This window comes from Manacus candei, unplaced genomic scaffold, assembly GCF_025592945.1.
Source record: "Manacus candei isolate 608988 ecotype Guabito, Panama unplaced genomic scaffold, ASM2559294v1 h1tg000097l, whole genome shotgun sequence".
In the NCBI taxonomy this organism is placed as follows: domain Eukaryota; kingdom Metazoa; phylum Chordata; class Aves; order Passeriformes; family Pipridae; genus Manacus; species Manacus candei.
Genome location: NW_026138145.1, coordinates 1,581,691 through 1,601,871, shown reverse-complemented (window position 1 = coordinate 1,601,871; position 20,181 = coordinate 1,581,691). Strand labels below are relative to the sequence as shown.

At 47.7% G+C, this 20,181-nt stretch overlaps 1 protein-coding gene across 2 annotated transcripts in view; it reads left to right on the top strand.

Moving 5' to 3' along the window:
* Positions 1-19,789, top strand: part of ARMH4 (armadillo like helical domain containing 4) — a 64,688-nt gene extending 44,899 nt beyond the window's left edge. The window contains exons 6-8 of one of the 2 annotated variants that reach the window (XM_051768797.1): positions 10,769-10,800; positions 14,928-15,062; positions 15,257-19,789. In XM_051768797.1, coding sequence (XP_051624757.1) covers positions 10,769-10,800; positions 14,928-15,062; positions 15,257-15,325 — 236 coding nt within the window. In that variant the 3' untranslated portion in view covers positions 15,326-19,789. The remainder of the gene's footprint in view (positions 1-10,768; positions 10,801-14,927; positions 15,063-15,256) is intronic. The other variant, XM_051768796.1, reaches the window with a different exon arrangement.
* Positions 19,790-20,181: the final 392 nt, after the last annotated feature.

Genomic DNA, 20,181 nt, shown 5'->3' with positions numbered 1-20,181 from the left:
CTCTGGTTTCTGTAGGCACCAAGCAGCCTGGTATGACAAGAATTATGTCTCTGATTTATATTTCATTTCAGTCAGTGCTGTAGTTACACTTCCTGATGCATCAGATCCCGTCGCTTGGCTTCTGCTTTAGCCTGGTCTGACATGATTTGAAGAGATGTACACAGGCACTGCCCTCCCCCACTCCCTGTGCTGTAAATTTAGGATGGCAGTGCTCATTCAGGATGCATTACAGGGAGTGCAAGGCATCATTCACGCTGCCTTGGTGCTGTGTGTCATTACCTCCCTGTCTGCCTCGCTTCCAGGCATGAGGCATTTCTGTGCCATGGATTTCCTGGAGCTCGGATTCTCATCAGCAGTCTGCTGGTACCCAGCTCTCCTGTGACCTTCTTGCTGACCTGCCCTCTGAGGAGTGCTGTAATTCCTGCAGTTTTGCTGTTTTCTTAGGGGATAAAATCTGCCACTGACACAGGCCATTTGTAGACAGCAGGAATAAATCACTGGAAGTGTAAACACGCTGTAAAATCACTGTACAACTCCTAAGATCCTGCTATGTCCATGTTGGCTCCTCAGTGGTTTGCTTTGCCCTTTGCTCATTCCCTGTCGCTTCTTTGTTGTTTCCCTAGGGCCCATTCCCATAGGTCTGCCTGGAACATTAGAAATAGTTGGGAATAGTTCTGAGAAAACAGAAGGGGGACAGGTTTAGATTGGATATTAGGAAGAAATTCTTGCCTGTAAGGGTGGGGAGGCCCTGGCACAGGTTTGCCAGAGAAGCTGTGGCTGCCCCATCCCTGGAAGGGTTCCAGGCCAGGTTGGACAGGGCTTGGAGCAACCTGGGACAGTGGAAGGTGTCTCTGGCCATGGCAGGGGGGTGGAATGAGATGGTCTTTAGGGTCTTTTCCACCCCAAACCATCCTGTGATTCTATGGAAATCACTTTCTTCACCTGCCTGATGAAACTGTTTCATTTTTCTTCCTTCTTCCCTGGCTGGATAAGGATGTTATGCTCCACAGATTTTCAGACTTCACAACTGTGAATTTTACCATAGGTGGAGATGGGTATTGACCACTTGGGGCTTAATATGTAGTTTGGTCAGGTTCACACTGACCTTAGTGCACAGTGGGTAAGGCCTTGGGTGAATTAAATGTAAGAACATCTTTTCACATTGTCTTCATCAGCGTTGGGTGTGAACTCCAGGCAGGGACAGGTCGATGAGTAGCAGGTGGGTATCACCTCTTCCCTGGAATCAAGCTTCTCCTGGGAGCATGCATGATTTTCTCTACCTTCCTGAGGTATCAGTGGACTTTACAGGTGGATAATGTGACAGCAAACCTGGATAGGGCACATCCTGGTGGGATGGTTCAATTCTGCTGAAGTTCATGGGGGTTTACCACACAATCATAGAATAATTTGAGTTGGAAGGGACCTTTTCAAGGTCATCCAGTCCAACCCCTATGTAGGGAAAGGGTGACTTTGGTTTGTTGTCCTAAATCTTATATTCCTTCCTGGAGAAGGAGTAAGATCAGGTTCAATTTCTGTCTCAAATACGTGCTCGGAGCAGCAGAATTCTTCCCTCTTTGGTCCTATAATTACTTAAGAGTTTGTTTCTCTTTGCAAATGTCCATTAAAGACTTTTCTGGATGTTTTATCTTCAGGAATGGGTAATACAGTCTGGGTAGATGCTAATGAGGGTAGAGAAAGGAAGATATATTTGGGTTTCCTGAGCATCCCGGGTACTTCAGTGCTTAAAATAATGGTGTCCTAAAGAACATTTGTTTCCCAATAATCCCTTTTTACTGTGATTTAATATTTGTGCTGTATTAACTCCCAGAACATCACATCCAGATGGAGGTGTTACAGTAGGGGCTGTTAAAATAGGGAGGAAGAGGCTCTGACACAAACAACAGAAACAGAAGAGACCTGCTAGATATGATCTGTTGTACCCTTAATATTCCCATGGTAAGGATGGGAAATGGAGTAGCAGAGATTAATTTACTTGCCCATGGTTGTACAAGAAGCCAATTGCAAGGCTATTGAACTGGTGTTGGGGACCTCGAGTCCCCATTTGATGTTTCATCACAAGAGCATCGAATCACAGTGGGAATCAATGTTCAGTTCTGGATGCAGGAGGAGTGTGGGATCAGACCTTTCTTGTTAGCAAACATAAGCAAGTTCATTTTCCTTTTGTGACTAACACTGGACAGTGCTCCTGTTGCCAAGTATTTGCATGAAAATGAGTCCCTGTCATAATAAGATCTTATTTTTAGCATCTAATCGATGCTCAGGGCTTTGTGGTTTAATTACTGGAATAATTGTTTGCTGAAAACACAGTCTAGTATCTGTTTTTTTTCCTTTAAAGGTCAACTCCATCATTTTCCTTTCCAACCATTTAGTACTTTATTGATCTTTATGTCACTTCGTGGGGAGCGCTGCGTCTTGCCAGATGAAATAAAGGCCGAAACTTGAAATAAGAGAAGTACTTCCTTTTCCTTAAATACAAAAATGGAAAAATCCCTATTTCAGCCTTCCTTGCTGCAGGCAAATCCTTCACCCAGTGTCCCCAGGAAAAAATGGTTCTGAAAATTACTTTTGTTCTTTATGGAAGGGGAAAAAAGCACCACCAAGAAACTTTCCCCAGCCTGATTAATATCAGACATAAACTGGAGTATAGGAAGAAATTTTGCAGTTTTATCTGCTGATCCTTTAAAGCAGATAAGGCTGCAGGCTCTGTCAGGGGGACAGGAAAGTCTGTGTGGTTCACATTTAGAGAGGGCTGGATGAGAAATGCCCTCTTCTTTCAGTAAAAGGGAATATCACATGGCTTCAGCTGGAGATTTAAAAGGTGTTTAGTCACATAACTGCCACTATTGTTTTGCTGCCTTCCTGCAGCTGAAATGAGATGCTGTTGGAGCAGAGGGATGTGTGAGGTGCTCTCCATTTGCAGCCTCTCCAGCTTTTCCACTCCTCTCATCATCTTGACATTTGGTTTTAATTTGCAGAAATCTATCTGTCTTTGCCAGGCTATGGGGAAGGGTGCTGGGTTGTGGAGTGGAAAATAATCTTGGTGAAAAATGGGCATTAAAAGGTAGCAAGGGACCAATTTCCATTTTGTACCTTTTTTTACTACAAATACTCAGGGCCAAAGCCTGCACTCGTCTCTCAGGCAAAACCAGCAGTGATTTCAGGGGGACTTGGTGCCAGAAAGGCTAAAACATTGGCTTAATGTAGGGACACTGCATTTAAATCTGCACATGGCATGCCAATCATTCGACTTGTTGGATTTATATTCTGTTGTGTTCTAGTTCCTGATAACTTAACTGAATTTTAACTGTTTGGACCAAGATTTTGCCATGGTGCTTGCACGAGGCTTTTTAAGAATACTTCAGCTAAAGAAGTTCACCTGCTCCAGTGGATGAATCAAGGGCAAAAATAAACCATTAATAAATTTATTACTGGAGAGCTCTGAGAAAAAAAATAATTGTACAGCAAAATTTTAGAAGAATTAAGAGTGCAGGGATTAGCACAAACTCTGGGAGAGATGTGTTAGTGCCCTGAAAAAGCCTGGGAAGGCTTTGTTTCATAGGACATGTGGCTCTTCAATTGCTGCTTCTATGCAGTTATATTTGGACAGTGATGTGTAAATAAACAGCACACAAAAGCTACCTTAAAAAGGTTATTAAAGCTGCAAAGTCAAAGCTGGTGAGTAAAGAAAGATTGTGCATCTTCAGCAGGATATGACTTTGATAAAATAGCTCCAGGGAGACCTTAGACCCTCTTCCAGTACCTAAAGGGGCTCCAGGAGAGCTGGAGGGGGATTTTGGATGAGGGCCTGGAGGAATAGGACAAGGGGGAGTGGCTTCACATTGACAGAGCGCAGGGTTAGAGGGGATTTTGGGAAGGAATTCTTGGCTGTGAGGGCAGTGAGGCCCTGACACAAGTTGCCCAGAGAAGCTGTGGCTGCCCCATCCCTGGAAGTGTTCCAGGCTGGGTTGGACAGGGTTTGGAGCAACCTGGGATAGTGGAAGGTGTCCATGCCCATGGCAGGGGTTGGAACGAGATAGTCTTTAAGGTCCCTTTAACCCAAACCATTCTGTGATTCCATGAAAGCTGATGAATATGAACATTTTCAGCACACAGGAAACCCCATTAGCTAAAGGAGGGTGGATTCTCCTTGCTGGTGAGTTCATGTGTTGCTCCAGGAGCTGTGCCAGGGCAGAGTGATGGAGAAGCTGATCCCGTGTGTGCTCCAGCAGAGGTGTTGCCATTTCCACGAGCAAAGTTTGCATTTCCTCTCCCAGAGTGCACACAGCTTTTGGACACTGTCTGATCCAGTAAATGTTTACTCATCCAGCAAATTATGACAGGTGTTTCACAGCAACATCCTCCTGATGCCTTTTACTTCTAGGATACTGAGAGGTTTTGTACCCTTGGCTTTGTCTTAGCAACTTGTGCCTGTCTGGGGTCCCTCAGAGAGAACCAAACAGTTCATCTGTGCCAACAAGTGTTTTGAAGGCACCACAGAAGAACTGAGTTCAGAGAGGAAAGCCAAGGCAGAAGGGCAGTGCCTTTGCCAGCCTCAGCAAGTGGGTGCTCAGATCAAAGTGGAAAACAGCTGAAAAAGTACAAGGAAAAAGGAAAAGGAGGAACCAGACCTAATCCCATGGGGCAGGCAGTGTCAAAAGGATTGATAAGGCCAAGAAAGGAGTTGGGAAGCCCATTTTAGTTTCTACTGTCTGGATGAGCATGGCAGGTTCTCTCCCCATCTTCATTTCTCTCCCAAGAAATTTGGGCAGGTCATGGCAGGTGATGGTGTGGAGCCAGGCTTGGATTGCAGCTGGATGGACAGGGAAAAGGTGGAGTTGGTACAGTTCAGAGACCAGACAGTTCTGTGATAACTATTAAAGTTCACTTTGTCAATTCAAAGTTCAGCCAACCAAAATTCTTGTCTGAAAACATAAATGGTAATTGTCAGTTTGACATTTGTTTGATTATCTGGCTGTTCAAGTCTCCTCGGGTTGGGCATGGCAGGCAATTCATCCATCAGCATTCCTATCAGGTAGTTCTTCTTCTGGAATTAAAAATATGCTGCCTTCCAGCCAGATGCCGTTTTCTTTATTATTTATTTGTGCTAGTAAGTAAATTGAAAATTGTGGGTTTTTTAAGGGAGAGGAGCTGCTGCAGCCTTGTGCCATTAAGTTGTCAGAGCTGAGCAGATGAAGCACGAAGCATTTCTGCAAAGTTGTTCTCACTAGTCTCATTTGGGAAAAAAGTCTCACCTGCAAGAGAAAGGGATGAAATCTGTAATGGAACAGGGCAGGTTTCTTGCTGTATACAGACTGATTGAAAGTAATTGATCTTTATTTTTTTACACTTTAACCAGCTTTCCTTTGCTGAAAGAGCGTAGGTTTGGATTAGATATTAGGAAGAAATTGTTGGCTGTGAGGGTGGGGAGGCCCTGGCACAGGTTGCTTAGAGAAGCTGTGGATGCCCCATCCCTGGAAGTGTCCAAGGGGCTTGGATGGGGCTTGGAGCAACCTGGGCTAGTGGAAGGTGTCCCTGCCCATGGCAGGGGGTAGAATGAGGTGATTTAAGGTCCCTCCCAAACCAAACCATTCTGGGCTTTTATGAATGAGGAATGTAGTTGTTGGCCCCAATGAGATGCAACACCAAACCCCTGCCATTCCATGCTGGGGAATGGGAAGAGCAGGGTATCAGGAAGGAATGGAAGAGTGGAATGGATTTGTCTTAGGGAAGAAGGCGACGACAAATCTGTGCTGAGCTGCATCAGCTGCAGGATGCACTTACCTTTCACTGTGCCTGCAAAAAAAGCCTCCTCACTCTGGATTTACAATTTCCACACTCTTGCAGATAGACCAAGCTGGCCTTTTGTTGCCTTACAACGCTTCGTGGGTGGGATGAAGGCCTTGTCCTGGCTGGAGGAAGGCAGAGCAAGCCCAGCATCCAGAGCAGGCACTGCCAGTGCTCAGGAAGGGCTGCTGTCTTTGCCTCTTGGCTCCATCCACCTTGGCCTCCTGGGTCTGTCTGGTGCACAGGCCACTTGCAGTGGGAACTGTCATCTGCTGCAGTGGGGACCTTGTCCTTAAACAGCTTCTCTGGCTCCTGAGACAGGGATGTCTCTGATCTCAGGCAGATGTGAAAGCAATTAATAGTATCTCTTAGATCAAAATCTTTTCATCCTCTGAGCATGACTGATAGTTTCTGATCTCCCAGAGTGAAGTTTGGTGCAGCCCTCTCAGCCTATTACAGTTAAGGAATTGCAGGTGTGATGGTTGGGGCAGGTTACCCGAGCTCCAAGTCAGTTCTAAACCTTAAAACCATCCTTCAGTCCTTTTCCCTGCCCTTGGGAGAGCGTGTAGGATCCTGGGTGCTGCATTTTCACCACTGATCTGGTGGTCACAGCAGGGAATTATTAGAAGAGAAGGTGATGGATGAACCTTCATCAGTAGTTCTGGAATGAAGAGGTAAACACTGGATTTGAAAATAAAGGGAGGTGTGCAGGGATGAGGGATAACGTGCCACGGAAAAACAGAATTGTTTTAACTGATGATTAAAAAAAGAGAATATGATTAAAACAAGCTGATAAGATGAAACCAAAGTGACAAGATAAAGCAGCAGGGCATCCAAGAGGGGAAGGGGGAGACAGAACTGATGGCAGGAGGGCATGAATTATTGATTGAAATCTGTACCAGAAGTCTTTGCATTTTCTTATCTGGGAAAGGGAGAGAATGAATGAGAAGCGAACAGAATTATTAAGCAGCTTTATCATTGCATTGGAGTGGATAATTAGGCAATTAGGATTACTAAAAGTTGGCAAAGCAAGAGGCCTGGAAGTCTTATGCTCCTGATTCTGGGGGGTGGTGGTGAGGGAAGCAGGGAAAAGCCTTTGGCAAGAGATTTGATGGTGCATCATGGTCAGATGGAAAGGCAGAGCCAGGCTCTGGCACCCAGTGCCCTGCAGCTTCCAGAGCAAAGGGGCACACAGGAGACCTGACTAATGAAAAAGAACTGATTTGAAGATGGGCAGTCCATGGAACAGCAACAAGAAATGAGATCAGGAGTGATGGCCTAACTTATGAAGGATATGGACCTGCTGGAGCGAGTCCAGAGGAGGCCACAGAGATCCTCAAAGGGCTGGAGCCCCTCTGCTCTGGAGCCAGGCTGGGAGAGCTGGGGGTGTTCAGTCTGGAGAAGAGAAGGCTCCAGGGGGACCTCAGAGCCCCTTCCAGTGACTAAAGGGGCTCCAAGAGAACTGGAGGGGGACTTGGGACAAGGGTCTGGAGGGACAGAACAAGGGGGAATGGCTTCCCACTGCCAGAGGGCAGGGTTAGATGGGATATGAGGAAGAAATTCTTGTCTGTGAGAGTGGTGAGGCCCTGGCACAGGTTGCCCAGAGGAGCTGTGGCTGCCCCATTCCTTGAAGCCCAGTGTCACCTACTGTCCCTCTCCAGCCTGCACCTGCCACAACCTGAACTTTCAGAATGGTTTTGCTTGTGGGGGTTTTTGACTGTCCCCTTAGACCAGGTACCTCCAAGGAAGGACCAGGCAGCACCACAGGCTGCTGCTTACACTCCTTTAGTTGGCCCTATAGCATCTTAATAGCTGGCTGCACATTTTGAAGGGGAAAGCTGGGTAAAAATGACTAAAAATAGCACATTGTGAGTGTCTCAATTCATCCTGAGCTGCTCTGACACCACTGTCAGACAACTGTGCTCCTCCTCTGCGCTCCTGACCAGATTAATCTTCAGCTATATGCTATTTAAAATTAATTTGCAAAGATGCAGACATTATATTATAAATCACTGAGGAAATGTCAGATTATGTATGTAATTTGCAGAAGTGCTCCACACTGATCTTGCTTAGCTCCCCATGAAACCAAGGGATCAAAATTAAGCCGAGGCAGAGTTTGGACAGTTCACCATCCTTAAAATGCCATGGAAAACGAGCCAGCACTGCAGACACCTGTTGGTAATTCACACCCAGAGATTGTTGTAATATCTTCAGGACATTTGGTGATCAGGGAAGGAGAAAAAAGGGGATGATGAAAAATACATGGACTAGAGTATCTCTTACTAATTGTTTGCTTGGCCTCGCTGGAAAGTCACCGGGTGTTCTTGGAGAGCACTGTGTGTTCATGAGGAGGTGCCAACCACAATGTTCCTCTTCCAAGACCAAGTTCAGAATATTAATCATGGATAATAATGCCTAATTAGAGCCTGAAGCCCAGAGTTAATTGATGGTAGCTGCTTAGCATAAATATCAAATCTAACCTGAAATATCCTACCCACACCCCACAGTGTCTCCAGATGGGTAAGGAATTGTTGCAATAAGTGCTTGGTTTTGATGACACAGTGACTTGTCATTTCCTCAAAGGTGCTAAAAGAGTTTTGTGCGTTAGTGACATGAAAAGTGTTTGTAATTCATGGTAATCCAGAGCTCCTTGACTTGTCCTGGCCCCAGCCTGACAGGCTGCAGCACCTTGGTTGTGACGGCTCTGCACTCTCTGCTCCTTCCCAGGAGAGGTGAATCCACTGCTGCCACACATCAGTGCAGTTCTGCCAGGACATTCAAGGGTTTCTGACCTCCTGCTGCCTTAATCTCATGAATTTGGGGCCATTATTTTTCTCTAGCAGAGGTCAGAGGCTGTGACCCAACCAGCCAGCCTGTGACTGCTTTAAAGCATCCCTTGGATAGCCATCCAGTCTGGCAGAAATCACCTTGGGTTGTTTTTCCTGTGGCCTGGGTTGATTCCCAGAGGCATCTGACATGTGCTCTGCATGGCTGAAAACGAGGCTGGTTTTAATAATGAGCAATTATATGATAGCAAACAAAGATTTGTACTGTGGAGCTTGTGGGTCCCAGCGGACGCGCTGCCGTTGTTTTGTGGAGCAGAGGGGAACGAAGCCAGAGCTTGTGTTTGCTGGAAGTAGGTAATAGAATATTATTAGATCAGCCCCTGCCTCTGCCTTGGCAGAAACACTGCAGAGTTAATTGCTGCTTTAGAGCACCGTTGTTCAGCTGCAAGAAAGTGGGTCGGCTGTTGAGGAGATCACTGATCCCATATAATTGCTGTGAGAGACACAAAAATAGGCTTTGTGCTCAGCTTGAGTTTGGGCCAACTGAGCAGCACAGTGGCTTTCATCAGTGGTGGGCACACACTGAGGGTACCTGTGTAGCTGTCTGGGCGTGCACAGGGGACATCAGTCCAAAGCCCTGTGGTTGTTACTGTGTGACTGAGCCACTGTCACCACCCCTCCTGGCAGTGTCACATCTGGAAACCCAGCTGAGAAACCTGGTCCAGGGGAACCATGAATTCCCTTCCTCTCTAGTGTTCCACTGGAAGTGACTTCAAGGCATGCAGGATGGTGATGGCACCTCCACAAACTGAGTTTACTATGGCTTAGTCCATGCAGGGCAAGATTAATGGTGGGAAGAGTTGATAAAAGTAGACCTCTTGCCCTCTCCTAGTGCTGTGGGTGTCTCTCTCCTGGATAATTCATCTTTTTTCCCAGGTCCTTGCCAGACATGAGTTTGTGTGTGTTCACCTGTGCCTGTTTCACATGTTTTCACCTCTAGGTAATTTGAGATCCTTTTTTTTGGAAGTGTTATGTTACTAACACTTAAAAGGGGAGTATTCAAATAATTTTGAACTTGTGGTCTGAGTCATAGAATAACCATTTACTGCTGGCCCCTCCCCACTCACAGCAGGGCTCCCTTCTGAAGGATGCCCTGGGTGGTGTACGTGCATGTGCAGACTCTAATACTGCTAATGCAAGCTTTGAAAGCACCTTCTATAACAAAGCAGGCTTGGAGATAGGGTCTCACTCCATAAATGATGGGTTACACTTGAAATTTAATGTGTCCTGGGAGAAGTATCCCTCAGAAGGGCATTGGTGTATCCAAGAGTCCCCTTGTGCCTGTAGCTTCGTCCTCCTGGAGAAATGGGAATGCTTGACCAGGCTTAAAATGCACTTTGTGAACCCTGGAAAAAACCCAACATTTAACTGTTTACTTGCTCCTTACCTACGAGCAGGAATTAGTTAAAATCCTGGTGGGTCTCTGTGGGCGTTTTGCCCTCAGACACATCCAGTGCCCTGTGGTGTTGATGTTCTTTAAGACTAGCTGGATATTTCACCCCAAAGTCCATGCCATCACAGAACTTTAATTCTCAGGTATCATGTTTCACAGGACTTACATTAGCTCTTAGGAAAAGAAAGTCACTGTGCTGGCAGTGTAAATTTACTTGGTTTACCAGTTTAGCACGTCCAGTGCTACCCCAGCCCTCTGGTGGCTTTCCAGAGCAGGCAGTGGCTCTTCCAGAAAAGCAAGAGAATAAAAGACAGGGAATAATACTTTTTTAGCCATGATCACAGGCTGTACCAAATAGAAGGTAGAATATCTATGTGGAGGAGGCCAGTGGAAGGGGGTACCTGTGCTGTAAGGTTTTCTTCTTGTCCTTGTATGAGAAGTAAAAATCCACAACCTGAAATACTGTTTTTTATATTCCTTTTTTAACCACTCTGAAGATGTGAATTGCTCAGGCAAAAGTGAGCTGCTTGCCTGCCAACTCACTGGAAGAATTGCTTGTGTTGATTTTCAGCTGCATTTGCTCTTTCTCATGAATGAGAGGGAATCTAATGTAAAGTCTTATCAGCTTGTCAAGTTAATTACTGTCTATTTTAATATTATCATTATCAGTCATTGCTAATTAATGTAAGTAACATGATTACAGCTTTTTTGTCTTATTTTTCAGTGAGAAGCTGGATGGAGAAGCTGAAAGATAAGGTAGGAGGCTCAGTATTTCAATTCCTTTCAAAGCAAAACATGTTTACTTGCAGGAATAAATAAACTTGTGTCAGTGCAGTTCTTTATCTCTACAAAGACAATTGAGAAAGGGCTTAAAATTTTCTCTGGAAGGCAAATGAACCAGATGCAGCTGGTATATGGTGGTGTGAATCCACAAGACATCCCTGATGGGCAGTAACTAAGAGCAGAAGGAGGGACAGGGGTATTTGATTGATCTCTCTGCATCAGAAAATGATCTTGTTGTCAGACAACCAGAGCTACTTTCTTAGTGCCCCTTAACTTATCATAGAATCACAGAATAGTTGGAGGTTGAAGGGACTTTTAAAAGGCCATCTAGTCCAACCCCCCTGCACTGAGCAGGAACATCTTCCACTAGATCATAATCAGGTTGCTCAGGACCCTGTCCAACCTGACCTGGAGTGTTTCCAGGGATCCCAGGGTGAGGAACTTACCTCCACACCTTTTCTCTTAAGTGCTAAGCTTGGTTCTGAATCCAAATCAAGAGATTTTTTGGTGCTCCTCTCTGGTGAGAGGCTGTGTGCCGTGTCACCTCTTGGACAAAACATTCCCTGCCTCCACGTGCACGAAGAGCTGCAAATCCCTGGAAGGAGAAAAGAGTAAACACAAGAAGACTGAGAAGTTAGCAGGCCCTGATCATTTCTCCCTGGCATCACAGGGGGTAATCCATTGGAATCAAGAGCTGTGCCAGCCACAGGCAGTGATGGCTTTTTAGGCTCTGCTGCCCTGGAGCAAATCTTAACATTTTGAAATGGTTGTGAAGCCTTCCAAATGTCGTGTTGCTGGTGGCAGAGCCGTGAAGCTGGAAATGAAGGTGGCAGTACTGTTTTAAGGCAAGAACATTTTGTGAGTCAACAAGGCTGGGAAATTCCTGAACAGGATCAGAGTCAGTGGATGAAAAAACCACCACAAGGAAACTCTGAAAATACATCTCTGAGCTGAAGCAGCCTCCTCACCCCAGGAGCCCAGCCTTCCCACGTGGTCCTCACCAAATTTCAGCAGCACTTGACCACCAAGTCAGAGCAGAGAGGTGGGGTCTGGGTATCAATTTTCCAGGACAGGGGAGTGGAAGGGTTTAAGGTGGGTTCCTGCCCAGCCTTTTTTGAGTTGCTTTTCTGCCCACACCAGGAAGGAGGAATGTCTAGTACGAGCTCTGCTCATGGCAGAGCTCTTTGGCCTGGGATTCAGCCCGAGCGGACGCTGAAAGGACAGAGAATGGTTTTCCCAGTGAAGGTAAAGAGCAGACACCAGGGCTGGCTGGGTGCCTGGAGTGAATGCAGCATGCACAGGGCACCTGCTCATGCCACCTGCTCATGCCAACACGTGGCACACACGAGCTTGAGGACATCAGTGTGTTCTCACTGAAGTGTAGCTTCCACTTCTTTCCCCTTGGCACCTTGGCCTCCTCTGTCCTTCCCCATTGCAGAGGGCGTGCTTGTTCCATGTTCCAGCCTCTTGCAGGTAGATTCTGGACTGCCTGGAAGTGCCCAGCACAAGCACTGGTGTAACTGAGGATGCACTGGTGTCTACTTAAAAGAGAGATTTGGCCCTGAGCCATCTCCCTCCTTTGGGGAACAGCAGACACGTGGAGGCAGATCTGTCACCTGCCTCACATTTTCCCTTAGAAGAGCCCAACAAAAAGCACTTCCCCACCCCCAACCAAATGCTGGTGTAGCAAACAAACCTGTTCACCCCATTCCCTCCTCTTCCTTGTTGAGTTTATCAGCACCAGTCATACGTGCCCTACTCATTTGCCCTTTTCCTCTGTTTTACAATCCCTCCATCCAGAAGAGGATCCTGGCACACGATGGCCCCATCCCTGAGAGATACATCCTTGTGTGTCCCTCTCCATGGGAGAGGAAAGGGTGTGGGGAGCATGGGACCAGGAGCAGGGGTCAGGGACAGATTTATGTCTGGTCTTCTGCAAACACTGTGCAAATGTTGCATTTGGTGTGGTGGATAATGGACATGAGGTTCCTCTGAAGTTTTCTTGCTGTTATCTCAAAGCTCAGGAAGATCACAGTCATGGACTGGGTGTTTTAAAAGCATCCCTAAAAGAAGCCACATCTTCCCCATGGGAAAGGGTCAAAAACATGGCTTTGGAGCTGCCTGTAAAATGGGGTTTTCTATCAAGCAAGTGCAGAAGCCCTCAGGAGTTGGGCTGAACAGCACAGAAGAGCTGGGTCTGCATCACATCACAGGCTTTTGGGATATAAAACATTGATCTGGGTTTTGAGGGAAACCTGTAAAAGGCCATGGGCTGGTCAGGTGTGATAAAGGCTCACAGACAGGCTGAGGAGTTTGTTGTATTAAAAGCAGTGATTTCTAGGTGGAAACTCAACTGGGCAGCAGCTAAAAGCCATTTCCAGTCGCTGCCTGTGCCAGCAGCAAAGTTCCAGAAATAGAAAACCCCACTCTGCACTAATTAGGTCACCCAATTAAGGCACCTTAATTGCCTCGCAGAGATAGAGCCTTTTTAGCTGTGTTCTCACTAACCTCCTTTTTTCAGGAGCTGGTTGCAGGGATGCAGCCCCCTCCCAGCAGCTGTGCTGAAGGGGGATGGGTTTTCTGGGAGGGATTTTCAGGGAATCTGCAGGATGCAGCTGAAGATCCCTCAAGCCTTGGGATCCACACACAAAGGTGTTACTATTTAAAGCACTGAGTAGGATCTGGAGGGGTTTGGGAGAGCAACCCAGCCCTTGTTAGCATTGTGTCTGCCCTAGATGAAAGCAGTTATTTTCATTCTCCAGGTAAGGATACAAAGGCAGGGCAGTGCACCTGACTAGCTTTCTTTTTTTTTTTTTTTTTCCCTCCCACTCTGTGAATTATGGAAGAAAAGTGATTCTGGTGTGTGTGTGTTGTGGCTCTGTGTTGCAGTTTGGGAGTGCAGATGAAGATGAGTGGTTGTAAGCAATGGGCTGAGGCTCTCTAAGAGCTGGCTGATAGTCCTCAGGATTGGTGCATCTGTCCCTTGGCAGGTGTAAAATCTGTTTTGGGGGTGGACATGGTGAAGCTGTAGTGGCACAGCAGAGGACTCTGCTGCTGCAGTGTGAAGAAAGGCAGAACTTCTGAGGGAGGGGGGCCACACTGTACCTGCCTCCCTTGCAACACTGGGCCCCCCAGCCTGAATTAGGTGAGGATTCTGGAGCAGTCTGTCACCTTGGAACTTATGTTCATTTTCATTTGAAGCAGTAAAATATGAAATAACAAGGACTGGGGAATATTTTCTCAAGGATTTTAAATGCTTAGATGTGTAATTTTTAAATTAGTCTTGCTACCTATATGTTTTTTTAAACGGGCTATGCAAACATATGGATCACAGCAATGGAATTAGAGCTGATTTACTTTTGCTGTGCTTCCCTCAGGGCCAGCTGAGGGTCTGTGTGCCCTCCCTCTATGTCATCATCCTGTTCTCATGCAAGTCACCCCTTCCCATGCAAAGAAAAAGTGTTTGGCTCAAGGATTTTGAGTACAAAGCAGAGGAGACCCAGGCTGGGCTGGGCACAGAGAGGGCAGGGTGTCCCTGCCCACAGCATGGGGGTTGGAACGAGGTGATTTTTAAGATCTCTTCGAACCCAAACCATTCCATGATACACCTGTGCCTTTATTTGTGGTGGTGGTACCTGGGGAGCTCAGGGCAGCACTCAACCTACTTTACACAGCATCTGGTCAGGCTGTTTGGGTGGTCACAGATCTTTGGTGTGACTTGAGATTGCCTGGCCTTGATGGTTGAGGTTTTCCTTCACACTTAATACCCATATTGACAGACACTTCACCCAAATTGTTCCTTCTCCTAAATCTGGGCAGGCACTGCAGGTTCTCAACTATCAACAGCACATACCTGTTAGAAAAAGCTGATGGTGAGGGAGCTGTGGTGGTTTGACAGCTTGGTCCTGGAGTGGGGGCTGGTTGGGGCTTGCTTAGCTCCTGGAACCAGAGTTCATCCTATGCAGGCAGGTGGTAGGGACTCAAATCCAATAAACTTTGAGGAAAGCACCACAGGGATACGTTTCAGCCCTAGAACTGGTGAAAACTGACTCTGAAAGGATGGTCTTGTGAGTGCTGCTCTGCTTCTCTTTCCCACTTAGGCAGGGTACATGTCGGGGATGCTGGTTCCCGTGGGAGTGGGAATAGCAGGAGCCCTGTTTATCCTGGGAGCGCTCTACAGCATCAAGATCATGAACCGCCGAAGGAGAAATGGCTCCAAGAGACATAAAAGAAAGGTACTGAACCTGCAAAGAAAGACCCCAAATCCCACCCATTCTCCCATCAACCCTTTGGGCTGTAAAGCGAGCGCAGCCTGGGTATGACTGAAGTGCCCTGGATGTCTTGGTTAAGGGGTGGGGGGATCCAAATGCCTTTTATCCAATCTCCTTTTTGCACGTGGAGCTCTTTCATGTCTCTTTTTCCCCCCCAGCAGAGGGAGTTCAACAGCATGCAGGACCGAGTCATGCTCTTGGCTGACAGCTCCGAAGATGAATTTTGACCCGGACTGCGGTGCCCTTGTGACTTTTCCGAGGAGGGAGGGAGAGGGAGAAGAAGAACAAGTGACTCTGTGCTGCATCCCTGCTCTCTCCACCACCCCAGGGCCCCAGCAGGGCTCAGTGCCCTGGCCAAGGCATGCTACGCTCTTCGTGTCCCGCCCAGTGATGTTTGTTTGATACAATAGTGGAGATTTCACATTTCAGATCCACAGCGCGTCTTGTTGCAGCTGGAGCTGATCCATATGGATGATTATTTTCCTATCACCCTGGTGTACTGTTTTGGTCCTGGCTGGCAGTAATCTAATCATAACAATAGCTCTCACCTAACCCGGGAATGGAAATCTTTACTGTGAATGACTGCTGTCCAATTAATTTTAAGTGTTACATTACCTGAGCTAGAGTTCATTAGTGCTAAGATTAGCTGCTCTGCTTAATTAATGAGTTGTACACCTGAACTGTGTCCCTGGCCACCTGAGAAGTGCCCACGTACAGTGTTCTTGGTTCAGTTTGAAGCACATTTCTGCACTTGGGTGCCCGACTCTCACCCCTGCTCTCTCCCTTCAGCTCTTCTCCACACTGCTTGGAGACACACAGGAATGGCCTCAGCACTTGATTTCACCACAAAAATCCTGTCCATTTTCAACCAGCACTGTCTGTTACAGCACAATAAATACCAGCGCTCGCCTACTGACGGGTGGTCTTGCATGGATCTCTCAGCTCTTGGTCAGTGTAGGTCAGAGAACAGGCAGATCAGAGGCTTCCTCAGCTCCTGCCTCCTGTTTGAAGGACACTAGTTAGTGGTTCATCTCTTTCCAAGGCTGCTTTCCCGTAGAGATGAAAGTGGAGCATCTGTCCCACTGGAAATTGCATTTTCGGCCCCTGAAAGCTGCACAAACAGCAGCACCTTTGGGGGGTTTGGATGGGTCTTGTCTTGTAGAATCACAGAATGGTTTGGGTTGGAAGGGACCTTCAAGACCATCTCATTCCACCCCCCTGCCATGGGCTGGGACACCTTCCACTGTCCCAGGTTGCTCCAAGCCCCATCCAACCTGGCCTGGAACACTTCCAGGGATGGGGCAGCCACAGCTTCCCTGGGCAACTGGTCTCCAGACCACGGAGTACAGAAAGGCACTCAAGGTTGTGGAGCAGGTGACTGTCAGTGTTGAGGGATTCATGGCTAAGAGTGGGAAAGCAGCCACAGCTGGAGAGGTGTTTGCTGTGGGGATGTGAAATGGCCACACTGGGAACCTCTGGCCACAGGGGAGAGGGGAACGTGGAGCTGTAGGACGGGTGCATTCAGGGGTTGTGGTGGTGAAGCCAAGGGTGGCACAGGGTGAGGGCAAGCTGCTGTGCTGCCTGGGTTAGCCCTGCTAGCCCTGGGTGACAGGGGGAGACACAGCCAGTGCCTGAGATGTCACAGGCACCAGACAGGGGAGGCTGATGTTGCTTTGCCCAGAAGCGCTGTCAAAATAGCCAGAAAAGGGGCTGCATTACTTGATCTCTGCTTCTGGTTATGGAATTAATTCAATCTGACATTTTGTGCAAAGCATCCATGTTTCCAAGGTGGGAATCACTGTTTTGTGGGGAATCATCCTTCATGCAAGGAACAGTGATTGTTGCCAGAGGAGACCTGATCAGAGAAATAAGGGCAGACCACACATCTGTGAGGTTAAATCCCACTGAGCCTTTGAAGAAGTGGAGGGAGGAGAGTTTGAGGAGGGGCAGGTGCAGGATGTCATTCCTTGTGAAGGTGGAAAGATGGTAAAAGGTAGATGTTGATGATGGGAAGCAAATGCCTTGTGGGACCGTGAGTGGGATTGCAAGGCAGAGAGGACATTCAGGAGCCCCTCCTCAGGCTGAGGTCTCTTTGAGGAGGTCAGAACCTCCTCTGGACATTAAGTCACCAGATGTGATGTTCAGCTCTGAACAGTCTGTGCTCTTCAGAGGCCAGGTACTTTCCTGCGAGCCTTGCCTCTACACCTACTGAGGCATCTCCCATCTGGAGAAGGACAGGTGGGACAACCTGGTTTCAAAATGCTGCTAATGCAAGTCTTCCACTCAAACAGGTGTGTGGTCCCTCACACATTCATCCCACCAAGTTTATGGGAAGCAGGCTGGGGAGACTGGTCCATCAACATGTTGGGGAAGGTCTTCATACCCTAGTCCCTCTAGGTCAGGCTTTCCCAGACAGGGAAATCTCACAGTGCCTCTCTCCCTTCTTGTTCCTGGAACTTTAACAAGGGGAATCTTGCCCTGCTAAAATCAGCCCCACATCTTTAACAGGCACTGAAGGGCAATCCACCAAGTCCAGGTGCCCCCACCAAAAACTAAAGCCTCTTTCTCCCATAATAAGTGATCACCCCAAGTTAAGATGAAGTTTTCCTTTCAGACTCACCTGTCCCTATTTCCTTCTCATTCCTAAGTCTCTTGGAGGTAGTCAGGAAGTGTTAACAGTCCAGGTGAGCATTGCTGGCTGTCTTGCAACATTGGAAATCAGGAAATGTTGTCCTTTGGGCTTTTGGTGATTTATTCCTGGCAAGGTATAATGGGGGTTGCAAAGTGAAATGACTTTTCCCTTCCAGGTTGCTGGAGATCATCTTCAGAAAGGCTTGTTTTTCAGGAACAGTGCCAGGCAGGCTGGAAATGAGACTCAGGCACCTGCAAGGTGTTCTTGAAGTGCTTTACCCTGGTCCAGCTTGGAAGGCACAGGGAATCAGCAGTGATAAAGGGCCTTGGCCTCTGCAAGAGGGGGCCTGTCTTGGAGCATAAGTTGTGTTAAGTACCCAGTAAAATGCAGAGCTGCTGGGCCTGTCAGGAGAAGGAGGAGTGATGGCTGAGCAAAGCTGCAGGCTGCTGGTTTAAATACCCCAGCTCTGGCAGCACAGGAGGATCTTTATGGATGACTTGTCAATTTGATGGATTGGGAAGGCGGGTGGGGAGGTGCCATGGCCTCTGGTTGTGCTAACAAATCCACAGCTTGGGAAACACTGGCTTTCTGCAGCGGCAATCAGTCTCCCTGTCTTTTCTTCTCCCGCCCCAACATAATGAGCTTAAGGAGTTAAAGGCAAGGCTGTCAGTCAGAATGACAAAGGTGGGGTTTTACTGCACCAGCTGGGTGCCCTGGTGTCCTCAGAACCAGGCTTCCCTCAGAGAGGACATGGCAAGGCTGGGTGGGATGCTGGAAATCAGCAGTGCTGCAAGTGGGGCTGACAAATAGTTGTAAGTGGATGTATGGAAGGTATGTGGGACAGCCTGGGCAAGCAGGAGAGTGGTAGCCAAAAGAGAGATCAGATCCAGCTGCATGCACAGTTCAGTGTGGGCTCTCTGGTCTCTGCTGAAGACAGAGTTAGTAACTAGACGTGTTTTGCTTGTGTTCCATCCTCACTGCCAGGCCTGTCTCTGACTCTGAACACCAACCAAGGAGCCTTGACTGGGAACTGACTGCTGTTGGCCAAATTTCTGACCTGCTCAGCAGTGCAGAGATCCCAGCTGATGTCCATTTGAAGTGGAGGTGTTTGTTGAATAGTTGGTTTTGGTCAGGTACCGGGCTTCCCATGTCTTCAGCTTAACCTGGAAGCAAGCTGGACAGTCAGATCCAGCCTTGGATCCCAGGGAAGCTTGTGGGAGCCTTTGGAGCACAGACAGGGTTTCCTGCAGTGCCCCCGGCATCAGTGCAGTTGGTGAAGGTCCTGAAAGCACAAGCATCATTCAGCTCCTTCCCTTCTTATCCAAGGCCAGGAGACTTTGGATTGGGCTCTTAAAATTATTCTCTATACAACTCCTGGAGTTTAATTCATTTCCTTGAACAGAGAGGGCAGGAGGGAGGGGAGGAGGGGTTAAGGTGGGAGCTGAAGCTCCAGTGGCTTAACGCTCTGCTGATTTAATCTGTACCTCTGCTTGCCAAACAAGCAGATTCTTTTGAGAGAGACAGGACAGGAAAAGCAACCAAGAAGGATCCTCCTCATCCTCATCCTCTGTGCTGGGTGAACTGCAAGCCCCTGAGTGCTGAGGTGACCCTGGCATGGCTGCGACGGCAACTTCACTGCAGCAATAGAATAATCCCTCGACTGACACAGGACAAGTCACTCGCCTCTGTTTTGCATTTTCCTGATAGCACAAGCCAGAATTTATTGAAGGCATCACACGACAGCATCTCCAGCCCCGTTTCTGACAGGAGGAACCAGCCTGGTGTGCAGCTCTTGCCCTGATGAAATGCACCTCTTCTATACAGCTGCTGATTTTTAAAGGTGTCTCTGAGGCCAGATGTTCCCCCTGGTGAGGTTTCTCTGGACTGCACTGCTTCCATAGAGTGATGTTAGCAGTCCTCATGCTTCCTCGTGGTTTTTTTCTATTTTGGACAGGAACAACTCCTCATACTGTAACTATGGAATGTAGCACTTTGTTAAATGAAAACATTGGGAAATAAAAAGCTGTCCATCATAGCTCACTCTGAGCACCTTGTCTCCCTGGTCTGTGGTTCATGGCATTCACTGACTCCCAGGTAAAGCTGTGAGGGGATCATTTGGAAGACTTGAGTGTTGTGTTTCTTTCTCCACACTGCATGGCCTGGGCAGGGACTCAGGCTGAGCTTGCAGGGGTGATAGGAGCCCTGGGGAACCTCAGCCTGGGACTTTTTGGGTAGGATTTACCAGGAGGTAGGTGTTTGGGGTGTTATTCATCACAGCCTATGGCAAAGTCCCTTGATGTGTTTTGCAGTAGCAGGAATGAGCCCCAATACTGACTTTCCACATGGCCAGAGGTCTCTCTGTGCACACCAGGACATTTTTCTTTCTGTTTTGTCCCATGAGCAAAAGGTCTGTGCCCAAGCCTTTCAAGACCCCAGTGATACAGCACTGGT